Source organism: Haliotis rufescens, unplaced genomic scaffold (genome assembly GCF_023055435.1).
Source record: "Haliotis rufescens isolate VD_foot unplaced genomic scaffold, xgHalRufe1.0.p SCAF_51, whole genome shotgun sequence".
Classification (NCBI taxonomy): Eukaryota; Metazoa; Mollusca; class Gastropoda; order Lepetellida; family Haliotidae; genus Haliotis; species Haliotis rufescens.
This window is the reverse complement of record NW_025964235.1, coordinates 2,933,813-2,956,435: the sequence shown is the minus strand read 5'-3', so window position 1 is coordinate 2,956,435 and position 22,623 is coordinate 2,933,813. Positions and strand designations below refer to the sequence as shown.

Here is a 22,623-nt window from a genome sequence, read left to right as displayed (position 1 = left end):
TAGTCCCTCAACCATCAATTTGGCAACCGGTATTTCAGAAATGTTTTCCATTAAACAAAATTACGCGACGAAAGTTGATTATTATCGAATAATCATGAATAAGGTAATTAACAACACCTGTTATTCAATAACATTCAAATAGAGTTGTTTTCTGCCTTGTTATCATGTTGGTCGGTTTGTTGTTTTACGCCGCACTCAGCAATATTCCCGCTATATGACGGCGGTTGTTATCATGTAATTCTGTAACCACTGACATGACCTTGTAGTGGGGAGTAGGTAGGAACAGGCCATTTACCGTCTCACAACAACGACATAAGTGTGTCAAACATGCTTGCTGCTGCATGACGTGAGTTGCAAAACTGAACCTTCAAGGCCTGCTTCCCTCGGGGTGTTCCTGACGGCTGACGAAGTATCAGCGTTACACGCTTTCAGTGCCTGTTATATATATGGCTCAGAAATAATGAATTTAATAAACAATGTTTTTGCATAAATAAGTGCCATACTTAGGCCTTAATGCTGCTTATTACTTTCCTTTAGTTTCCTTTATTCAGATTAATAACCCACACAAAACATTGGACACAATTTTTGTCACATGCGTCAAATCATGTTCTCCACATGTCCACCATAACACTTTTTGAAAGCTTTACTGAGGCCTTGAATGTTGTAACCCTGATCAAATAACGTGTCAGCAAGAGTTATATGATGCTCTTTGTAGAATCTTCGTAGAAAGAGCATGCTCGTGTAGCATGAAAGATATGAAATGAAGACGCCAAAAGCTGCAGCTGCTTGAATGCTGCTCGACATTGAGGGAAAGTTGACTTCTGGGAAATTGAAGCAATCCCTCCCGTCATACATTGTGTTGAGCTAATATCTAACTGGTTTCCCATGGGCCGTTTTTCCTCTCGTCTCCTCCATGAACCAAACGGCCTAGAATTTGTTGTGGGAGCTGTTACCATTACTTGGTGGAACACTGACCTTCGTTGCAGGATGCTCTACACAGGCAGATATCCCATACATATTTAATAGGGCTCAAATTGCGGTTTCATGCTGGTGAAGGTACAGATGTCAACCAATTGTGCCTTAGAAATGAAGCAGCACACGGTCGAGGGGGAAGGGCATGGTCGTTCACGACAGCTGATTTATTTTCAGATAACTTACACATAAGTACATTATTTAATAGTTACATCAATATCTATTAATATCATCGGTGTACACACACCCTAAATATTTGAGTCTGTCAGAATCATCCTTGGAACGTGATGATTACAAAAGGATGTACATGATACAGCTGCCCATACAATATGCGGAGGCTGAGGTGTCATCATGTCACACCATGCCGTGATGGTCTGACACTACTCCGGCCGCTGACAGACGAAGTGTACCTCTCCCTCATTCCATGCACTGTGGTGTTCCTGAACCAAGATAAACCCAGCCTGGAGTAGAAGCTCTCGAGCCTTTTGTACACCAAAGCACGGCCCTAGTGCAGCAGACTTCTGTTCCTGGTAGCTCTCGGGGATACATATGAAGGTCGAGCTTGCGTACATGTAGCTGATGCCTACTTTGCCCACGTTGTCGCGGAGACTTCCTTGAAGACCGAAGTCCAACATGCTGAAGTACCCACCTGGTCTCAGCATCCTGTATATTCCTGAAAGGCACCCTTCCGGGTTTGGTAGGTCGTGAACTACATCTCGTAAAAAGATCCAGTCATAATGTTTCTTTGGGCTCTCCGGAATGTGGCAGACATTGATAGTCATAAACTCGCTGTTTGAAATACCCCGGTCAGATGCTCGGTTGCGGGCAATGTCCAGCACAGGCTCTACTACATCACTTCCGGTGAACCGTGAGGCCGGAAAGCGAGCGCACAGATTGAGAATAAGGGTTCCATTGGCGCATCCTATTTCAGCCACATCAATTCCAGATTCTGAAAGAGGCAAAATTGAGATAAGACCTGAGCGTCTCCTGTTGGTTGAACATATCATCAAGAGAGTGGTATACTCAAATTGTCCCTGCAACGTAACTGTCACGATAGCTAAAATGACTTAGCATAACGAGTTATGAGACAAAATGCAGGCCACTGTAATTTGATGAGTACTTATTTCGACTATCGACGTGCCATTATCAACCACGTTATTGATGTACTAGTTAATTTGCATACCAACAAACACACAGGGCGTTTGACTATATCCCTACAGCTTTGTCGACTCGCGGGACTGAGCGAGTGTTTAACCAGTCAGCTGATGATAATATGGGTCGATGAAGTTCGATTGTCGAACTTTAAAACGAAGTTAAAACGGCCTACTCAGTCTCTCTGGGAGTGCTGGCACCACCGGAAGTACGTCCCTGTCGAGAAGTCGATCCTGCGTCTCTGCTCGCATCTCATCCATCATGTCAAACAACACCGGGTGTTCCGAGTAGCGCACGCCTGGGTGATACAATCAGGTAAGTAATAAGTGTCGCATAAAAGAGTTTAGCGCCGCTTTGTATGGTATTTCAGTTATTTTATGACGTGTGGGCTTAATATGGTTGAAACCTGAAGTGAGATAGGTCATAGTCGTAGTGGGAAGACCGGAAGTGATACAGATCACAGACGTGTTGGGGAAACCACAAGTGAGACAGGTCACAGACGTGGTGTTAAGACCGGAAGTTAGACAAGCGACCGACGAAGTGGATAGACCGGAAGTGATAAAGATCATACACGTAGTGAGAAGACCGGAAGTTAGACAGGTCATAGATGTAGTGGAAAGACCGGAAAGTGAGGCAGGTCAAAGTCGTGGTGGGAACACCTGATGTTACACAGGTCATAAACGTCTTCCACACGCAAACCAAGAATGATAATAAGGGTGGGCTGGTCTGGGATTCTAGGACGCCACTCAGACGACTGGGCCACCCATGACAGGTCTAAATCATGTCAGTAGAATACCGGTAATAATCCTTAATGTTCATTTACCTGCGGGTCCATCCTTTGTGCAACAGTTCATGATAGCGTCATACTTCTCTCCAAAGTAAGGTACCATTCGTGTGAAAATGGACTTCTCTCTCAGGACTGGTTTGAACTCGGCATTGATGTGGAACAGAGTAGATGTGGAGTCGACTTGGATCACGCCTCCTGTCACCAGCGCGCTGACCAGCTCTCGCACGTATCTGGGGAATATGGTAGTATCTCCTATAACGATGTCGAGGTATTGCCTGCTGGAAGCTGTACTGACAAATACTGCTGCTTTTCACATCAGTTATCACAGGAAGAAAAGTAGTGATTTCAACGAATGTACACGAGCATTATATATATAGTTATGTACAAACATATATATATGTATATAACATAACACACCAGATTAGTATATATAAGGTATTTTACAAAAATGAATATATCTGTATATATATGTACGTCACATTAACGCTCGCTTCTTTTTCTTTTTTAGGCTACTTTCAATTTTAGGTTAGCTTCAATGCACTCCAGGTGTTAACGTTTGCACTTAGAAAGCAATTGTTATATGCAGACATTTACACACAGTGAGGCTAAAACAGTTATATTTAATAGGGAAGTTTAGGAACCTATTGACATTGAAAAGTTTTTAAAACTTTATTAGTATTATGACAGACAAATGATGTATAGTAGTGTAGAGATTGTTTATAAACAATTTAAAAAAAATGTCTTGTAACACATGTAAACATAGCTTGGAATAAATCTACAACTGTGTTCATTATGAACCTAACCTCACATCTTAACTTTACACCTTGAATGGTCAGCTTATTTAAACAGGGCGTTGAAGTAGGTATCATACTTAAACAATATCAACTCGCCGCCTGTCTTCAATATTTAATCGTTGTTTTCAATCAGTGGTGTGTACTAATAATAATAAGTGCATTTATAATACGCCAGATTCCATTCACCAAGTGGATGCTCATAGTGCTACACTATCATTACCCTGGTCAATTGATCCGTGAGCACTCGATTTTCATTCTCAGCTCCCTGGGGAGTATACAACACAAGCTGCCTGTGAGGCGCTAGATGGTTAACAGCCACATTACCATCTCATTCTACCGGGTACCCACTCACTGCTAGGTGCACAGACGCACATTTCGAGCAAAGTCACTTGCCTAAGGAGACACCACATGTGGTACATGTGCTTCAGTGTGGAGCAAGACCGAAGCCCTAGAAACTCTCAGGAGTCAAGCTGCTTAACGTGGTCACCCATCCAACAACTCGGAGGGACCGATGTTGCTTAACTTCACCTGACTTGTGATCTGTGCGCAGTGCACAGGACCACATGCCACCACGTGTAGTTCAGGTCTATACATGGACGACTTAAGTGTTGTTCGCAGTATTAAAGCAGATGTTGTTTGTAAAATGCTTCGGTATGGACCCCCATCACTTTACCATCAGCCGAAAATGGGCAACGTACGGAATTAGAAAAGAGCAGAAAAATATATTTTCAGGCCGCCCCTCTATCTGTCCATGAGGACTCTCTTGCTTGCTGCCCTCTGAAACAGAAGACCCACCTCTCCTTTAGCCCTCCCTTATCAGCGATGTTCTGTGACGAGAGTGGTTCCTCGCTCTCGTACAGAATATCAAGGATTCCCAAGTCTTTTGCCAGGGCGATGGCGCTGGCCACGGCTCCAGAGGCAGTGTACCCGTCCACCATGCGTCCGTATTCTGTTGTGTCCATTTCGGAAAGCAGTACCAGCTGGGGGAAAAATACCAAATGCACCTTTATAAATGTGTTTTACTATATAGAAGGGTACAGGTTGTCCTTTTGCCTAAGTTGCATACCTCAGGAATGCAAAAATAATATGATCACGGGTTCGAATCCAAATTCGCCATCATTATGTTTCTTGGTTTCTCAGAACATGCCCGTGCTCGTGGGTTTCACTAAATTGTTAAACGTCCAAGTCTTGCCTCAATTTGAGCTTTACTTTAACCTCAAGCTGACACACCGTTATATTACTGACATACTATTCAGAACAGTGTTAAACCATATCATTCGCTCTACAATCAGAATATACAGTCGTCCCTGGTTATAGACAGGCGTCCCTGTATAATGGAGGTTGACAAATGTATATTGGAACGCAGTACCAGCTGGGAAGAAAATACCAAATGCACCTTTATAAATGTGTTTTACTATATAGAAGGGTACAGGTTGTCCATACCTCAGGCAGGCAAACATATTATGATCGTGGGTTCGAATCCAAATTCTCCATCATTATGTTTCTTGGTTTCACAGAACATGCCCGTGCTCGTGGGTTTCACTATATTGGTAAACGTCTTGCATCAATTTGAGCTTTACTCTAACCTCAAGCTGACACACCGTTATATTACTGACATACTGTTCAGAACAGCGTTAAACCATATTCTACAAACAGAATATACAGTCGTCCCTGTATAATAGAGGTTGACACATGTTTATTTCACTGATGAAAACATCAGTTCTAACCGCTCCACATGAATAAATATATAGGGCAATGGATTATAAAGTTCAAGCTGTTTTCACTTCTCAGACAATACCCTCAAACAATACTCTCAAACAACACTCATAAACATTACTCTCAAACAATACTCTAAATCGAAACCCGCCCAGAACCAAGCTACTTCGATATGGCTTCATGTACGTGACAAGAACTATCTCCAAATTACAAGATTAATGGAAAACAGAAATTATTTCATATAGCCTGAAGCCGACCATCTACAATAAAGATCTGTAATAATATGTTATGCATAATAATAAGTACATATGTGTATCAGTATTTATTTAGAGTAAAACTGGTATCCGTATTTACCTGAAGACAAACGGTGGAGTTCTAGTTATCACTGTTTAACAATTAGAAAATGTGCAAAAGTATATCTCGGTTTAAATTAAATGGGGCAACACAAGTACATTGACTATATATTAGCAGTTCTGAACGTTTAGTGAGGCTGATAGAGACATGCTTTGTGGTGGTGCAGATTACACTCACCTTTCCCCAAACACCTGGTGTCCTCAATATTTGATATTGATTCCTACACACATGCTCATGATATGGTCGGAATCGAAAATTGATTTCTTATAAATATGGAAATGGTTTTGTTGACTTTATTTACATGTAAGCAGTGCAGAACTGTTAAAAAAAAGCCTGATACGGATATAACTTACACGAGGAAATGAACGTTCATGGTTTCATGTTAAGTTTAATATATATATACTGAAGTTTAAGTATACTGGAGACAGTTCTCCTGATCAGAGGACCAGGTAATAGTAAGGTACCAACAGCAAAGATGTTCATGAAGAGTTTTAATTGACTTGAAACAATAAAGTTACAACATTCATGGCTGGTTAACAGATGTCACGTATTTGTTGGATTATTCCTTGTCTGGATATGGTTTAAATCAAGCTCAGGCATGGCAACTAGTTGCTGATCTGGGACGTTGGTAAGTGAACCCTGGAAGGACAGATTGTACAGTTATAGCGGGACATATATCGTGTCTATCTAAGACATATATGAAATCAAAAGATCATTTTCGACAGATGTAGTGAACATCCTGCTTATTCTTTTCATTATGGAACTCTTTGACCAGCGTGAAACCCGCCCTCTCTATCATTTCCCTGGCCTGACAGACATTCCATGCAGCTCCTAGGGCGGCGGAGTCGGGGTGCTGGAAGCTCTCAGGCACGCAGCTGAAGGTACTCAGAGTATACAGGGAACAGACGCCCATGTTGCCAACATTCTCTGATAATGTTCCCGTCACGCCCTTTTCCAGGAGGCTCAGCTCTCCCCCGGGCTTCAGGGACCGGTAGATCGCACGCAATGCTCGATCAGGGTGAGGCAGGTCATGAATGACGTCACGAACTAATATCCAATCAAATTTGTTCATATATGTATCAGGGAGGTCATAAATGTCTTGACGTTCAAAATGGAGGTTTGTGAGGCCCTTCACAGATGCTGCTTGTCGTGCAGTCTCCAGCAGCTCATCAACCACGTCACTGGCGATAAAGGTCGTTGCTGGATATCGTTGAGCCAAATTAGAAGCTAGGATGCCATAGCCACACCCCAGTTCTGCTGCCATTATACCCTTATCTGCAATAAGGAACAAATGGGGACATTGATGATGTTGTTGCGAATTAACTGTATGTTTTCTCTATCAAAGGGAAATCCATCCAACTCGATCATAATGTATTTACATAACAGATTATATTCATTACGAAGACAGACCACAACGTAAAGATGTTTCTGTAGGTCAGGATGAAGTATGAAAGATCACCCAATATATTCCAATGGTTTACACTTTTTCACACTGGTTTGCCTTTTACCCTCTCTGGAATCTGTTTCCGCAGATAATCTTATTCTCTGGCGTTGACGTTTTGAATATGATCACAGGGTTTTTAAAAGACAATCAACCATGCATAACCCAAATTGAATTCACTGATACGATTCTGTATTAGATCCTACGGATTGACAAACTTCCACATACAGAAAGTACTGTTTATATATACTAACGGAAAAAAGTAATTGTGCTTCATATGAAGTGATGTAAATGTTATGTTATCAAATGCAACAACATAATATTTGGTCTTTTGTCTGAACAGTGGTTTATCATAACCATTCACTACCAAAACCCAGATGTGTTACCAGGAGACAGAGAGACAAGCACAAAATGGTGGTGGTAGTGGTGGTGGTGTAATATCTCAATTAGTAAGGTCAATGTCAGATGTCAGCTCCATTTGCGTTGATACAGGCTAGGCAGCGGTGGAGCATTGAAGGTAACAGATGATTGAAAACAGCCTCGGGGAAGTTGTTCAAATATTAATTAAAGATTGTCCCAACTGAAATAGCTTTAGCGGCTGGTTTTGGTCCTGCCATAGTCGTCTTTTGAGGCATTTCTGTCTTGGAGAGTTCTGGAGATACAGCCCGTCATAGCAGTACAGCAACATTATGCTGCCTCATTATGTGCCACAGGTGTATTGGCAAAGGGTAGAACATGACCTCGAACAAATATACAATGATGAGTTGTATGAACAAATCTGTTAATGCGGCAGATTACGTAGATCCAGCAACCGGAAACATGTTGTCTTGTTGACGTGACGTTACACGGGGACGACAGGCCCGTGGCAAGTCATTGTGTTTTGATGAACACTAAAATGTCTGCCAACTTAGTTTTGTGCTATTCCTTTTTGCAGCATACCCTCAGCGTGTAGAGGTTGATTTTTGGTAAGCGGTGACATTGCATGAGCGTTATTTATTATTGAACAAAAGGGTTTTGGTGAATCATTTAGTGTGTTTCACATTAAAAAAACACGTGTGCGGGTATCATGCTCCCAACACATACGCAAATATCCAAATTCTGCACACTGCTAGAACATGCACGTGCAATTTGTGAATCAGGATCATAAAGTTGTGGAGACGTATTCATTAATATGTCTTGAAAGATACATTATCCAATTTCACAATAGATTTATTTTTATTGAACTTTACTTTTTTGCCGTTAGTATATATAGTTGTTCAAAGCAATGGTGGAGGAAGGTTCAGATAAACGTGGTATATGACTGTACTACACATCCAGCTGATTACCTAGCCGCTTAGGAAGTCCGGGCACCACGCCAAGTACAAACTCCTCCAGCAGGGTGTCCTGGCTGAACACTCGCAACTCGCGCATGATGTCGAAAGCGACAGGAAAAGCGGCATAGCGCACACCTGGTGACCAAGAATAATATTTTAACTGAAGGTGAAGCCAGTGTGGTCAGTTCTAAATGACTGGTACATTTATCATCTCATTTATAAAACAGACATGGTGAGGTGCGCTGGTTACCACACCATTGGAAAGGAGGGTTTCTTTCACCAGTGTCTTCTGCAGACATGATAGATTATACCAGTGTTCACACACGCCCAGATGGGGTATCACGCTAGGAGGAGTGATTGCCTATGCGCCATTTCAGCATGCTGGGATCTCAGATCATTCGGTTTCAGTCCCTGATGAGCTCTGATTATCATCCTTGGATTGTCAGGTCAGCACTGCGTTTGAGGGTGATATAGTCCAATAGTCACTTTAGGCTTTCCTCTCGCATTAAGCAAAATTCACTCACTTACTCCGAGGTGGACATTTGTAGACTAGTCCAAGCCTAGTATTTATTAGAAAACAACAACTGAATACTGCAATGTTGGTCCAGGCACCAACAGTTTCTTATGGGTGTGAAGCATTTGATAGGCCTGGTCCAAACCTTAGAGAATTTACTGGTAAGCAAGGATAAAAGTTAAGTTGTGACCTGACAGCTAACCCCGCATGACTATGTATGAGGTCCACCCACTTCTGCATATTATTATGAAGAAATCGGTAGTGGCCCGCCTGGTCCGCGACAAGTGGTACGATGGATATGTGCACGTCTCGGCTAAGAATTCTGACACGGACCATTCAATAGTCTTATGCGCAAAACGTGTGTCCAGGGGAGCTCAGTCAATTTCATCGCCATTACATGCGCGTGCACACCATGCGCACACCCTCACTACATGTGACAAACCAAATATGTTTGCTACTTCTTTGTACTGCCTACTTGTCTCAGACGCGTCTTGTGAGTTGGTTCAACGTATCCTGGATTACTGTAATACAAAGCCAACAACCTGCAGGCCCCTCTTCCCTGAAGCAATCCTTGATAGCGGCGTACTTCTCCCCGAAATAGGGCATCAAACGATTGGAGATGGCCGCACCGGCCAGAGACTTCCGGTTGGAGACAGGTACAAAGTACTTCCGGCTTGTGGAGTCCACTTCAATCACATCAGCAGTCACCAGGGCGCCAAGGATTTCCCGGCAGTATCTGAGTCGATAATATGGCTATAAGAGACTAAATGGCCTCGCAAACAGTCATGTTACAGTTCCCTAAGTACAAAGTACAAAAACTCAAATCAGTCAGTGAACATATACCTCTCTTTTAGACTCCCACACGTGGAAATATCATCCGACGTCAGCGGTACATCAGCCTCCAAGAGGATTTTGAGTATCCCAACATCCTTTGCAAGAGCAATGGCCGTAGTTGCACATCCGGCATTGAAGAATCCACGAAGTCGTTCTGCATACGTGTCCTCCATAACATTTGATCCTAAAAATACACTTCAGATCTGTTGTAGTTTGCCTTTAAAAATATATGTCTTGTACGTTAATGAACTATATGCGTACGGAAAAATATATATACTGAACCAAATTAATAAACTTCACACAATCCTAAAATTTTAACATTTTGACCAGTTATCATTGTGGGCCCTTATTGTGTATTTAAACAGTAATGGCAACGTATTGTCTTCTGATAACACCCGTTTTTGTGCAGGTGAATCGATCAAAATCACGTACACTGATAGCCCTCGGCCAGGTCGACCACGTGTGACGTCACATGCAGAGGATCGTCAGATTGTCTTACGTCACCTCCGTAACCGATTTTTGACGGCTACATCAACCAGAAGTAAACTGTTTAGGGGTAGACTGAGTGCGCAAACTGTTCGAAACCGCCTGAGAACTGCTCACCCTCAAGCACGATGGCCATACTGCGGGCCGATTCTGACTCTATTACACAGACGTCAACGTCAATTGTTGGCACACCGACACTTACGATGGACTCAGAGGAATTGGAATCAAGTCGTCTTCAGTGATGAATCCCGATTTAATCTTCGATTTGCTGATGGTAGGGCGAGAGTGTGGAGGCGCCGTCATGAACGTTACGCCCAGTGTTGTGTACAGGAAGTTGACAGATATCGAGGCGGAAGTGTCATGGTGTGGGGTGCTTTCTGTGGCAATGCACGGTCCAGGCTTTTTGTCATCCGTGGCAACCTCAACGCTGCTGCTTACCGCGACCAGGTACTGGCACCAGAACTTCTGCCTTTTATGGCAGCACATCGACCCGGTTTGATCTTCCAACACGACAATGCCAGACCCAACACAGCAATTTTGACAAGGAATTTCATTCAGAATGCGGGAGTCAACGTCATGGACTGGCCGTCAAGGTCTCCCGACCTCAATCCCATCGAACACGTCTGGGATGCTCTTGGCAGAAGTCTGCTCAAGGTAACCTCTATGTGTGATTATGAAGTAAACAAAACCCTGTCCATGATCCAAGAAGTCTCCATTGTGCGACTCCGACTTCATCACAAACATGTGTTCATGAATTACTATCAACTAGTGATGATACCAGGTGCTCGTGAAAAGGTGAGCGTTTCCAAACACCACCGGTGGCACCCGTCACAAGCACATGCCAAGGCAAATCAGTTGTTCAGTCCGAGTCTTAGGCTAGTGCAAGTGTTCAGCACACTTCGTTGTAGCATCCCTCGAGTTTCTCCATCTGGTCTTCGACTTATACAGATACACGTGTAAACCTCTAACAGCTGGGCACAACGTGCGACATGAAATGATCTTCCTACATTTTTAAATGCTATTGCGTTCATTATATTTTAAAAGTCAGTAATATATGCGCGACTGGTTAGTTCATATGTTAACAAATAATTCTAAATGACAGTCGCCACTGCAGTGGGAGGACCCTTTCCTTGGTACATGTCCTTTTTCCGACATACTCGTCAATCCGACATAATCATATGCAACCAATGTCGGATTAAAGGGACTTGACTGTATTTCTTTGTCTTTTCTATAACAGTATTTTACAAGTATTATTGATGTTTACGTAGTCTACATGCCTTTCTCATCAATTGTATTACATCCATAAAGTCATGTCATTAAGTATGCTATACTCAATAGCATGGAAAACGCCTGTGTTTCAAGGATGTAGCTGACAAACTGATAGAGATCTATATACCACATGCTAGTACCTACTCTGTCCTTGCGTGGGACCTACAATACCTACATCACCAACACACATAAGGAACATTTCAGCTATTTCCCAGTGGCAGGTAAAACATGAGGACATGCTAACCAGTGGTTGAGAATATGAGCATAAATCCCCGTTGTGGGGTTCGATGACCAACTACTAGCAAGGACACACAGTAAGTGTGACTGTACTTATTTTAGTCGGCACATTCAAAGCCCCCCGACCGCAGCCCTCCCTCCGAAAGGTGTGGCATCCCATCCACTCCTGTTGTGAAGACATGCAGCACAGTTGTAACTGTAAGCATTAATGGTTTCGCAAAGACGTTATAAACAGTTTCTTGCATCAGTGTCCTTTATAAACCCTTGAGTGTGCAGGTACTGCTACACCAGGGTCAGTGTCCGCAGGAATCACTCGCAAACAAATGGGTTGAAACTAGGTCAGTGACCTTTATAAACCCTTGAGTGTGCAGGTACTGCTACACCAGGGTTAGTGACCTTTATAAACCCTTGAGCGTGTAGGTACTGCTACACCAGGGTCAGTGTCCTTTATAAACCCTTGAGTGTGCAGGTACTGCTACACCAGGGTTAGTGTCCTTTATAAACCCTTGAGTGTGCAGGTACTGCTACACCAGGGTTAGTGTCCTTTATAAACCCTTGAGTGTGCAGGTACTGCTACACCAGGGTTAGTGTCCTTTATAAACCCTTGAGTGTGCAGGTACTGCTACACCAGGGTCAGTGTCCTTTATAAACCCTTGAGTGTGCAGGTACTGCTACACCAGGGTCAGTGTCCTTTATAAACCCTTGAGTGTGCAGGTACTGCTACACCAGGGTCAGTGTCCTTTATAAACCCTTGAGTGTGCAGGTACTGCTACACCAGGGTCAGTGTCCTTTATAAACCCTTGAGTGTGCAGGTACTGCTACACCAGGGTCAGTGTCCTTTATAAACCCTTGAGTGTGCAGGTACTGCTACACCAGGGTCAGTGTCCTTTATAAACCCTTGAGTGTGCAGGTACTGCTACACCAGGGTCAGTGTCCTTTATAAACCCTTGAGTGTGCAGGTACTGCTAAACCAGGGTCAGTGTCCTTTATAAACCCTTGAGTGTGCAGGTACTGCTACACCAGGGTCAGTGTCCTTTATAAACCCTTGAGTGTGCAGGTACTGCTACACCGGGGTCAGTGTCCTTTATAAACCCTTGAGTGTGCAGGTACTGCTACACCAGGGTCAGTGTCCTTTATAAACCCTTGAGTGTGCAGGTACTGCTACACCAGGGTCAGTGTCCTTTATAAACCCTTGAGTGTGCAGGTACTGCTACACCAGGGTTAGTGTCCTTTATAAACCCTTGAGTGTGCAGGTACTGCTACACCAGGGTCAGTGTCCTTTATAAACCCTTGAGTGTGCAGGTACTGCTACACCAGGGTCAGTGTCCTTTATAAACCCTTGAGTGTGCAGGTACTGCTACACCAGGGTCAGTGTCCTTTATAAACCCTTGAGTGTGCAGGTACTGCTACACCAGGGTCAGTGTCCTTTATAAACCCTTGAGTGTGCAGGTACTGCTACACCAGGGTTAGTGTCCTTTATAAACCCTTGAGTGTGCAGGTACTGCTACACCAGGGTCAGTGTCCTTTATAAACCCTTGAGTGTGCAGGTACTGCTACACCAGGGTCAGTGTCCTTTATAAACCCTTGAGTGTGCAGGTACTGCTACACCAGGGTTAGTGTCCTTTATAAACCCTTGAGTGTGCAGGTACTGCTACACCAGGGTCAGTGTCCTTTATAAACCCTTGAGTGTGCAGGTACTGCTACACCAGGGTCAGTGTCCTTTATAAACCCTTGAGTGTGCAGGTACTGCTACACCAGGGTCAGTGACCTTAATAAACCCTTGAGCGTGTAGGTACTGCTACACCAGGGTCAGTGACCTTAATAAACCCTTGAGTGTGCAGGTACTGCTACACCAGGGTCAGTGTCCTTAATAACCCCTTGAGTGTGCAGGTACTGCTACACCAGGGTCAGTGTCCTTTATAAACCCTTGAGTGTGCAGGTACTGCTACACCAGGGTTAGTGTCCTTTATAAACCCTTGAGTGTATAGGTACTGCTACACCAGGATCAGTGTCCTTTATAAACCCTTGAGTGTGCAGGTACTGCTACACCAGGGTCAGTGTCCTTTATAAACCCTTGAGCGTGCAGGTACTGCTACACCAGGGTCAGTGTCCTTTATAAACCCTTGAGTGTGCAGGTACTGCTACACCAGGGTAAGTGTCCTTTATAAACCCTTGAGTGTGCAGGTACTGCTACACCAGGGTCAGTGACATTTATAAACCCTTGAGTGTGCAGGTACTGCTACACCAGGGTCAGTGTCCTTTATAAACCCTTGAGTGTGCAGGTACTGTTACACCAGGGTCAGTGTCCTTTATAAACCCTTGAGTGTGCAAGTACTGCTACACCAGGGTCAGTGGAATCACTCGCAAACAAATGGGTGGAAACTAGGTCAGTGACCTTGTCCGGCCTGACCTATACACCCTATACCTCCTGACCTGGATCCGCCGTCAGGTCCTGATATTATTATCTGACAGTTTGAGAAATGTATACCGGTATATATATATATATATATATATATATATATATATAGGACCCTGTGCATATACCATGCGTTACCAACCCATACAGACACTTTCCAGTGATCGTGCGCGACGCCAGCCTGCGAACTTCTCCGGCACATGAGAGGGGCACACGCGCACACTGCTGGACGACGGATCAACATGACAGTTAGGCATCTCTGCAGGATACGGGTACTGACAGTCAGAGACAAGTCTTACCACCTGTGGTTGTGGAGCGAACGGGCGTTGACAGGCAGAAATATATATACACAAGACTTACCTGCAACTGCGGTTGACACGGGCTGTGGAGAATGACTGGGAATGTTGAGTCACTCAAAGGGAGGTTATTCCATGAGTTACCTCCCCTTTCTCTACAACACTGAATGTTTGAAACAACCCTGGGCACGATGGCGTTCGAGAATATAATATTACCAACTCGTTTTCATTCAAACATCTCAGGTTTTACAACAGCTATCATGTTCGTGGGATTTTGAATGTTGGATGTCCTGAAAATAGCAAAATAATATCACCCAGCGTATAATCTGGGGATCATATCTTCATTCTTTTAGGTTCAATTCTGTTTTGCTTGCTCCAAATTCTAATCGATGGTATAAAATAGTGAGGGAGTGAGGGGGTAGTGTTATACGCTGCTTTTAGCAATATTCCAGCAATATAACGGCGGGGATCACTAGAAATGGCATCCAAACTTATTACCTATGTGAGGAATTGAACACTGATCTTCGTCGTGTCGAGCAAACACTTGAACCATCAAACTACCCAACCGCTCCTGATATGAATGTTATGATTCCTTTTACGACACTGCACAATGACGTGATTCCGTCTAATGGCGCTGCCTAATGATATTACTCCATCTAACGACACTGCCTAATGACATGATTCAGTCTAATGATACTGCCTTATGATATGATTCCATCTAACAACACTGCCAAATGGCATGATTTGCTGCCCTGCCCTGCCCTGCCCTGCCCTGCCCTGCCCTGCCTTACACTCCCCTGCCCTGCCCTACCATAGCCACCCCTGCCCTGCCCTGCCCTGTCCTGCCCTGCCCTGCCCTGCCCTGGTCAGTGACCTTGTCCGGCCTGACCTATACACCCTATACCTCCTGACCTGACATGCCCTGCCCTGCCCTGCCATACACTCCCCTGCCCTGCCCTGTCCTGTCCTGTCCTGCCCTGCCCTGCCCTGCCCTGTCGTAGCCACCCCTACCCTGCCCTGCCCTGCCATACACTCCCCTGCCCTGCCCTGTCCTGTCCTGCCCTGCCCTGCCATACCATACACTCCCCTGCCCTGCCCTACCATACCCACTCCTGTCCTGTCCTGTCCTGTCCTCCCCTGCCCTGACCTGCCCTGCCCTGTCATACACTCCCCTGCTCTGCCCTACAATACCCACCCCTGCCCTGCCCTCCCCTTTCCTCCCCTGCCCTGCCATACGATACACTCCGCTGCCCTGCCCTACCGTACCCATCCCTGCCCTGTCCTGTCCTGTCCTCCCCTGCACTGTTTGCCATACACTCCCCTGCCCTGCCCTGTCCTGTCCTGTCCTGCCCTGCCCTGCCCTGCCCTGCCATACACTCCCCTGCCCTTCCCTTACCATACCCACCCCTGCCCTGCCCTGCCATACACTCCCCTGCCCTGCCCTGCCCTGCCCCGCCCTGTCCTGCCCTGTCCTGCCCTGCCCTGCCCTGCCCTGCCATACACTCCCCTGCCCTGCCCTGCCCTGCCCTGCCCTGCCCTGCCCTGCCCTGTCCTGTCCACCCCTGCCCTGCCCTGCCCTGCCATACACTCCCCACCCCTGCCCTACGATACCCACCCCTGCCCTGCCCTGCCCTTCCTTACCATACCCTCCCCTGCCCTGCCCTGTCCTGTCCTCCCCTGCCCTGCCCTGCCCTGCCATACACTCCCCACCCCTGCCCTACCATACCCACCCCTGCCCTACCCTGCCTTGTCCTGTCCAGCCCTGCCCTGCCATACCATACACTCCCCTGTCCTGCCCTACCCTACCCACCCCTGTCCTGTCCTGTCCTGTCCTCCCCTGCCCTGCCCTGCCATACACTCCCCTGCCCTGCCCTACCATACCCACCCCTGTCCTGTCCTGTCCTGCCCTGCCCTGCCCTGCCCTGCCCTGCCATACCCTCCCCTGCCCTGCCCTGTCCTGCCATACTCTCCCCTGCCCTGCCCTGCCCTGCCATACACTCCCCTCCCCTGCCCTACCATAGCCACCCCTGCCCTGCCCTGCCCTGCCCTGTCCTCCCTTGCCCTGCCCAGCCCTGCAATGCACTCCCCTGCCCTGCCCTACCATAGCCACCCCTGTCCTGTCCTGCCCTGCCCTGCCCTGCCCTGCCCTGCCCTGCCCTGCCCTGCCCTGTCCTGCCCTGCCCTGCCCTGCCATACCATACACTCCCCTGCCCTGCCTTACCATACCCACCCCTGCCCTGTCCTGTCCTGTCCTACCCTGCTCTGCCCTGCCATACACTCCCCTGCCCTGTCCTACCATACCCACCCCTGCCCTGTCCTGCCCTGCCCTGCCCTGCCCTGCCCTGCCCTGACCTGCCCTGCCCTGACCTGCCCTGCCCTGCCATACCATACACTCCCCTGCCCTGCCCTACCATACCCACCCCTGCCCTGTCCTGTCCTGTCCTACCCTGCTCTGCCCTGCCATACACTCCCCTGCCCTACCATACCCACCCCTGCCCTGCCCTGTCCTGCCCTGCCTTGCCCTGCCCTGCCCTGCCCTGCCCTGCCATACACTGCCCTGCCCTGCCCTGCCCTGCCCTGCCCTGCCCTGCCCTATCCTGCCCTGCCATACCCTCCCCTGCCCTGTCCTCCCCTGCCATACTCTCCCCTGCCCTGCCCTGCCCTGCCATACACTCCCCGGCCCTGCCCTACCATAGCCACCCCTGCCCTGCCCTGCCCTGTCCTCCCCTGCCCTGCCCTGCCCTACCATACCCACCCATGCCCTGTCCTGTCCTGTCCTCCCCTGCCCTGCCCTGCCATACACTCCCCTGCCCTGCCCTACCATACCCTCCCCTGCCCTGCCCTGCCATACACTGCCCTGCCCTGCCCTGCCCTGCCCTGCCCTGCCATACACTCCCCTGCCCTGCCCTGCCCTGCCCTGCCCTGCCCTGCCCTGCCCTGCCCTGCCCTGCCCTGCCCTGCCCTGCCCTCCCCTGCCCTGCCCTGGCCGTAAAGACTTTTGTTTTCTTGTGTTTTTCTTTTTTTCTTAATGACCGCTAACAAGTACGGCTGATAACACGTGCGGTATTATGGCCACGTGACCAGTTGCACGTGAAAAAACACTTTTGCCGCTATAGTGCTGTGCACATGATTTTGATCGATTCACCTGCACAAAAACGGGTGTTATTCGAAGACAATACGTGGCCATTACTGTTTAAATACACAATAAGGGCCCACAATGATAACTGGTCAAAATGTTAAAATTTTAGGATTGTGTGTGAAGTTTATTAATTTGGTTCAGTATATATTTTTTTTCCGTACGCATATAGTTCATTAACGTACAAGACATATATTTTTAAAGGCAAACTACAACAGATCTGAAGTGTATTTTTAGGATCAAATGTTATGGAGGACACGTATGCAGAACGACTTCGTGGATTCTTCAATGCCGGATGTGCAACTACGGCCATTGCTCTTGCAAAGGATGTTGGGATACTCAAAATCCTCTTGGAGGCTGATGTACCGCTGACGTCGGATGATATTTCCACGTGTGGGAGTCTAAAAGAGTTTTTGTACTTTGTACTTAGGGAACTGTAACATGACTGTTTGCGAGGCCATTTAGTCTCTTATAGCCATATTATCGACTCAGATACTGCCGGGAAATCCTTGGCGCCCTGGTGACTGCTGATGTGATTGAAGTGGACTCCACAAGCCGGAAGTACTTTGTACCTGTCTCCAACCGGAAGTCTCTGGCCGGTGCGGCCATCTCCAATCGTTTGATGCCCTATTTCGGGGATTGCTTCAGGGAAGGGATTGCTGCAGGTTGTTGGCTTTGTATTACAGTAATCCAGGATACGTTGAACCAACTCACAAGACGCGTCTGAGACAAGTAGGCAGTACAAAGAAGTAGCAAACATATTTGGTTTGTCACATATAGTGAGGGTGTGCGCATGATGTGCACGCGCATGTAATGGCGATGAAATTGACTGAGCTCCCCTGGACACACGTTTTGCGCATAAGACTATTGAATGGTCCGTGTCAGAATTCTTAGCCGAGACATGCACATATCCATCGTACTACTTGTCGCGGACCAGGCGGGCCACTACCGATTTCTTCATAATTATATGCAGAAGTGGGTGGACCTCATACATAGTCATGCGGGGTTAGCTGTCAGGTCACAACTTAACTTTTATCCTGGCTTACCAGTAAATTCTCTAAGGTTTGGACCAGGCCTATCAATGCTTCACACCCATAAGAAACTGTTGGTGCCTGGACCAACATTGCAGTATTCAGTTGTTGTTTTCTAATAAATACTAGGCTTGGACTAGTCTACAAATGTCCACCTCGGAGTAAGTGAGTGAATTTTGCTTAATGCGAGAGGAAAGCCTAAAGTGACTATTGGACTATATCACCCTCAAACGCAGTGCTGACCTGACAATCCAAGGATGATAATCAGAGCTCATCAGGGACTGAAACCGAATGATCTGAGATCCCAGCATGCTGAAATGGCGCATAGGCAATCACTCCTCCTAGCGTGATACCCCATCTGGGCGTGTGTGAACACTGGTATAATCTATCATGTCTGCAGAAGACACTGGTGAAAGAAACCCTCCTTTCCAATGGTGTGGTAACCAGCGCACCTCACCATGTCTGTTTTATAAATGAGATGATAAATGTACCAGTCATTTAGAACTGACCACACTGGCTTCACCTTCAGTTAAAATATTATTCTTGGTCACCAGGTGTGCGCTATGCCGCTTTTCCTGTCGCTTTCGACATCATGCGCGAGTTGCGAGTGTTCAGCCAGGACACCCTGCTGGAGGAGTTTGTACTTGGCGTGGTGCCCGGACTTCCTAAGCGGCTAGGTAATCAGCTGGATGTGTAGTACAGTCATATACCACGTTTATCTGAACCTTCCTCCACCATTGCTTTGAACAACTATATATACTAACGGCAAAAAAGTAAAGTTCAATAAAAATAAATCTATTGTGAAATTGGATAATGTATCTTTCAAGACATATTAATGAATACATCTCCACAACTTTATGATCCTGATTCACAAATTGCACGTGCATGTTCTAGCAGTGTGCAGAATTTGGATATTTGCGTATGTGTGAGGAGCATGATACCCGCACACGTGTTTTTTGAATGTGAAACACACTAATGATTCACCAAAACCCTTTTGTTCTATAATAAATAACGCTCATGCAATGTCACCGCTTACCAAAAATCAACCTCTACACGCTGAGGGTATGCTGCAAACAGGAATAGCTCAAAACTAAGTTGGCAGACATTTTAGTGTTCATCAAAACACAATGACTTGCCACGGGCCTGTCGTCCCCGTGTAACGTCACGTCAACAAAACAACCTGTTTTCGGTTGGTGGATCTACGTAATGAGGCAGCATAATGTTGCTGTACTGCTATGACGGGCTGTATCTCCAGACCTCTCCCAGACAGAAATGTCTCGAAAGACGACTATGGCAGGACCAGAACCAGCCGCTAAAGCTATTTCAGTTGGGACAATCTTTAATTAATATTTGAACAACTTCCCCGAGGCTGTTTTCAATCATCTGTTACCTTCAATGCTCCACCGCTGCCTAGCCTGTATCAACGCAAATGGAGCTGACATCTGACATTGACCTTACTAATTGAGATTACACCACCACCACCACTACCACCACCATTTTGTGCTTGTCTCTCTGTCTCCTGGTAACACATCTGGGTTTTGGTAGTGAATGGTTATGATAAACCACTGATCAGACAAAAGACCAAATATTATGTTGTTGCATTTGATAACATAACATTTACATCACTTCATATGAAGCACAATTACTTTTTTCCGTTAGTATATATAAACAGTACTTTCTGTATGCGGAAGTTTGTCAATCCGTAGGATCTAATACAGAATCGTATCAGTGAATTCATTTTGGGATATGCATGGTTGATTGCCTTTTAAAAACCCTGTGATCATATTCAAAACGTCAACGCCAGTGAATAAGATTATCTGCGGAAACAGATTCCAGAGAGGGTAAAAGGCAAACCAGTGTGAAAACGTGTAAACCATTGGAATATATTGGGTGATCTTTCATACTTCATCCTGACCAACAGAAACATCTTTCCGTTGTGGTCTGTCTTCGTAATGAATATGATCTGTTATGTAAATACATTATGATCGAGTTGGATGGATTTCCCTTTGATAGAGAAAACATACAGTTAATTCGCAACAACAACATCAATGTCCCCATTTGTTCCTTATTGCAGATAAGGGTATAATGGCAGCAGAACTGGGGTGTGGCTATGGCATCCTAGCTTCTAATTTGGCTCAACGATATCCAGCAACGACCTTTATCGCCAGTGACGTGGTTGATGAGCTGCTGGAGACTGCACGACAAGCAGCATCTGTGAAGGGCCTCACAAACCTCCATTTTGAACGTCAAGACATTTATGACCTCCCTGATACATATATGAACAAATTTGATTGGATATTAGTTCGTGACGTCATTCATGACCTGCCTCACCCTGATCGAGCATTGCGTGCGATCTACCGGTCCCTGAAGCCCGGGGGAGAGCTGAGCCTCCTGGAAAAGGGCGTGACGGAAACATTATCGGAGAATGTTGGCAACATGGGCGTCTGTTCCCTGTATACTCTGAGTACCTTCAGCTGCGTGCCTGAGAGCTTCCAGCACCCCGACTCCGCCGCCCTAGGAGCTGCATGGAATGTCTGTCAGGCCAGGGAAATGATAGAGAGGGCGGGTTTCACGCTGGTCAAAGAGTTCCATAATGAAAAGAACAAGCAGGATGTTCACTACATCTGTCGAAAATGATCTTTTGATTTCATATATGTCTTAGATAGACACGATATATGTCCCGCTATAACTGTACAATCTGTCCTTCCAGGGTTCACTTACCAACGTCCCAGATCAGCAACTAGTTGCCATGCCTGAGCTTGATTTAAATCATGTCCAGACAAGGAATAATCCAACAAATACGTGACATCTGTTAACCAGCCATGAATGTTGTAACTTTATTGTTTCAAGTCAATTAAAACTCTTCATGAACATCTTTGCTGTTGGTACCTTACTATTACCTGGTCCTCTGATCAGGAGAACTGTCTCCAGTATACTTAAACTTCAGTATATATATATTAAACTTAACATGAAACCATGAACGTTCATTTCCTCGTGTAAGTTATATCCGTATCAGGCTTTTTTTTAACAGTTCTGCACTGCTTACATGTAAATAAAGTCAACAAAACCATTTCCATATTTATAAGAAATCAATTTTCGATTCCGACCATATCATGAGCATGTGTGTAGGAATCAATATCAAATATTGAGGACACCAGGTGTTTGGGGAAAGGTGAGTGTAATCTGCACCACCACAAAGCATGTCTCTATCAGCCTCACTAAACGTTCAGAACTGCTAATATATAGTCAATGTACTTGTGTTGCCCCATTTAATTTAAACCGAGATATACTTTTGCACATTTTCTAATTGTTAAACAGTGATAACTATATTAGCCATTGAACTCCACCGTTTGTCTTCAGGTAAATACGGATACCAGATTTACTCTAAATAAATACTGATACACATATGTACTTATTAGTATGCATAACATATTATTACAGATCTTTATTGTAGATGGTCGGCTTCAGGCTATATGAAATAATTTCTGTTTTCCATTAATCTTGTAATTTGGAGATAGATCTTGCCACGTACATGAAGCCATATCGAAGTAGCTTGGTTCTGGGCGGGTTTCAATTAAGAGTATTGCTTGAGAGTAATGTTTATGAGTGTTGTTTGAGAGTATTGTTTGAGGGTATTGTCTGAGAAGTGAAAACAGCTTGAACTTTATAATCCATTGCCCTATATATTTATTCATGTGGAGCGGTTAGAACTGATGTTTTCATCAGTGAAATATACATGTGTCAACCTATATTATACAGGGACGACTGTATATTCTGTTTGTAGAATATGGTTTAACGCTGTTCTGAACAGTATGTCAGTAATATAACGGTGTGTCAGCTTGAGGTTAGAGTAAAGTTCAAGATGATGGGTACTT

The 22,623-nt window shown here is 45.6% G+C and overlaps 3 protein-coding genes across 3 annotated transcripts; 1 reads left to right on the top strand and 2 right to left on the bottom strand.

The window, feature by feature from the left end:
- Positions 1 to 1,104: 1,104 nt before the first annotated feature.
- Positions 1,105 to 14,716, bottom strand: LOC124127653 (uncharacterized S-adenosylmethionine-dependent methyltransferase Rv2258c-like). The gene is made up of 5 exons (XM_046491054.2): positions 14,646 to 14,716; positions 4,501 to 4,685; positions 2,948 to 3,141; positions 2,300 to 2,422; positions 1,105 to 1,921 (listed from the first exon to the last, which is right to left on the bottom strand). The coding sequence occupies exons 2-5, from the start codon at positions 4,665 to 4,667 to the stop codon at positions 1,353 to 1,355; spliced, it is 1,053 nt and encodes a 350-aa protein (XP_046347010.1). The 5' UTR covers positions 4,668 to 4,685; positions 14,646 to 14,716; the 3' UTR covers positions 1,105 to 1,352.
- On the bottom strand, positions 6,252 to 10,022 carry LOC124127654 (uncharacterized S-adenosylmethionine-dependent methyltransferase Rv2258c-like). Its single transcript, XM_046491055.2, has 3 exons — positions 9,887 to 10,022; positions 8,542 to 8,664; positions 6,252 to 7,050 (listed from the first exon to the last, which is right to left on the bottom strand). The coding sequence occupies exons 2-3, from the start codon at positions 8,624 to 8,626 to the stop codon at positions 6,488 to 6,490; spliced, it is 648 nt and encodes a 215-aa protein (XP_046347011.1). The 5' UTR covers positions 8,627 to 8,664; positions 9,887 to 10,022; the 3' UTR covers positions 6,252 to 6,487.
- Positions 14,717 to 18,806: 4,090 nt separating the features above from the next.
- On the top strand, positions 18,807 to 21,621 carry LOC124127658 (uncharacterized S-adenosylmethionine-dependent methyltransferase Rv2258c-like). The gene is made up of 2 exons (XM_048384904.1): positions 18,807 to 19,425; positions 20,823 to 21,621. The coding sequence occupies exons 1-2, from the start codon at positions 19,341 to 19,343 to the stop codon at positions 21,383 to 21,385; spliced, it is 648 nt and encodes a 215-aa protein (XP_048240861.1). The 5' UTR covers positions 18,807 to 19,340; the 3' UTR covers positions 21,386 to 21,621.
- The last annotated feature ends 1,002 nt before the right edge of the window (positions 21,622 to 22,623 follow it).